Source organism: Lottia gigantea (assembly GCF_000327385.1).
Source record: "Lottia gigantea unplaced genomic scaffold LOTGIsca_636, whole genome shotgun sequence".
Taxonomy (NCBI): Eukaryota; Metazoa; Mollusca; class Gastropoda; family Lottiidae; genus Lottia; species Lottia gigantea.
Window position 1 is genome coordinate 1 of NW_008710166.1, and position 1,171 is coordinate 1,171.

General features: G+C 34.6%; 1 protein-coding gene across 1 annotated transcript; it reads left to right on the forward strand.

Moving 5' to 3' along the window:
• Nucleotides 1-4: 4 nt before the first annotated feature.
• Nucleotides 5-565, forward strand: LOTGIDRAFT_146091 (hypothetical protein; the record flags this gene model as incomplete). The annotated part of the gene is made up of 1 exon (XM_009064591.1): nt 5-565. A coding segment is annotated over one exon (561 nt), but the record flags the coding sequence as incomplete, so codon positions are not given.
• Between the last annotated feature and the right edge of the window lie 606 nt (nt 566-1,171).

The following is a 1,171-nucleotide window of genomic DNA, read 5'->3' on the forward strand; positions in this document are numbered from 1 at the left end:
TAGGGATCCTGTGACATTCAAATCAGCGTCTGCTTATGCTACGTTACCAACGTTACACGCATATAAAAAATTCTCTTTGTCGTTTCAATTTAAAACTACAGAGGAGTCTGGTTTAGTTTTGTTTAATTCGGGTCAAGGTCAGGATTTTTTCTGTATCGAACTTCACGGAGGATATTTATATTATATCTACAATATGGGAGCAGGAGCGCAGCGAATCATGATCAACTCGAAAGATAAGCTCAACAATAATAAATGGCACGAAGTTCGTCTGCTACGTCCAGAACTACACAAACAGCTGATCCGAATCGACGATAACACCCCAACAGTTGATAATCTAGGAGGTTCACAAGCTTTACATTTTGATTTAGAGGGTTCGTTATTTGTTGGTGGCGTCAGGAAAACGATGTATCATTCGTTACCGAAGATTATCACGTCCCGTCATGGCTTTCTGGGATGTCTAGGCTCGCTAGATTTAAATGGATATCTTCCTAATTTGGTAAAAGAAGCAGACACAATACATCAGTCTATTGTTGAAGGTTGTAAAGGTAAGAGCATTTTGTTTTAAAAAAAACCTGTAATATTTTATTGAAAATTGTAAAATTATTGGAAATTCAAGTTTCTAATTTGTTTTAGGCGCTGTTTTGAAAAAAGTCTTCATTGGAAAAAACACAGAAATTCTTGAAATTTGAACCAGAAAGAACCATTCTATAAGAAATTGTTATAAATTTTCAGCTTTTAAACCATGTATTTTCACAGATTTTTAATTCAGCTTTCGATTTACAAGAGATGCGTTAAAGGTCTTCATAAGACTAGACTCAATCCTCATTGAAACTAAATTCTTCAGATTTTCAAGCCAGGCATCTAATTACCAAAGGTGCCATTTTTGAAACTTCGGGAAACGAAACGAAGCCAGATAGGACATTGCTCAGATCAGTCATTAGGACTCAGACAACAAATATTTTCAGTTTGATTAATAAGATAACCATGAAATTTGCCATAGCATGCAGAAAATCATCATCTGTGATCAAAATCATTAACGTACAGCTGAAATTAGAAAAGTTGCAGTTTGTTGATTAAATATCCATCATTGATTAGACCCTAGTGAAATATATTGTGTCATGATGTAAATAATTTAACAGGGAAATGTTATGACTCAATCTAGATTGCACAG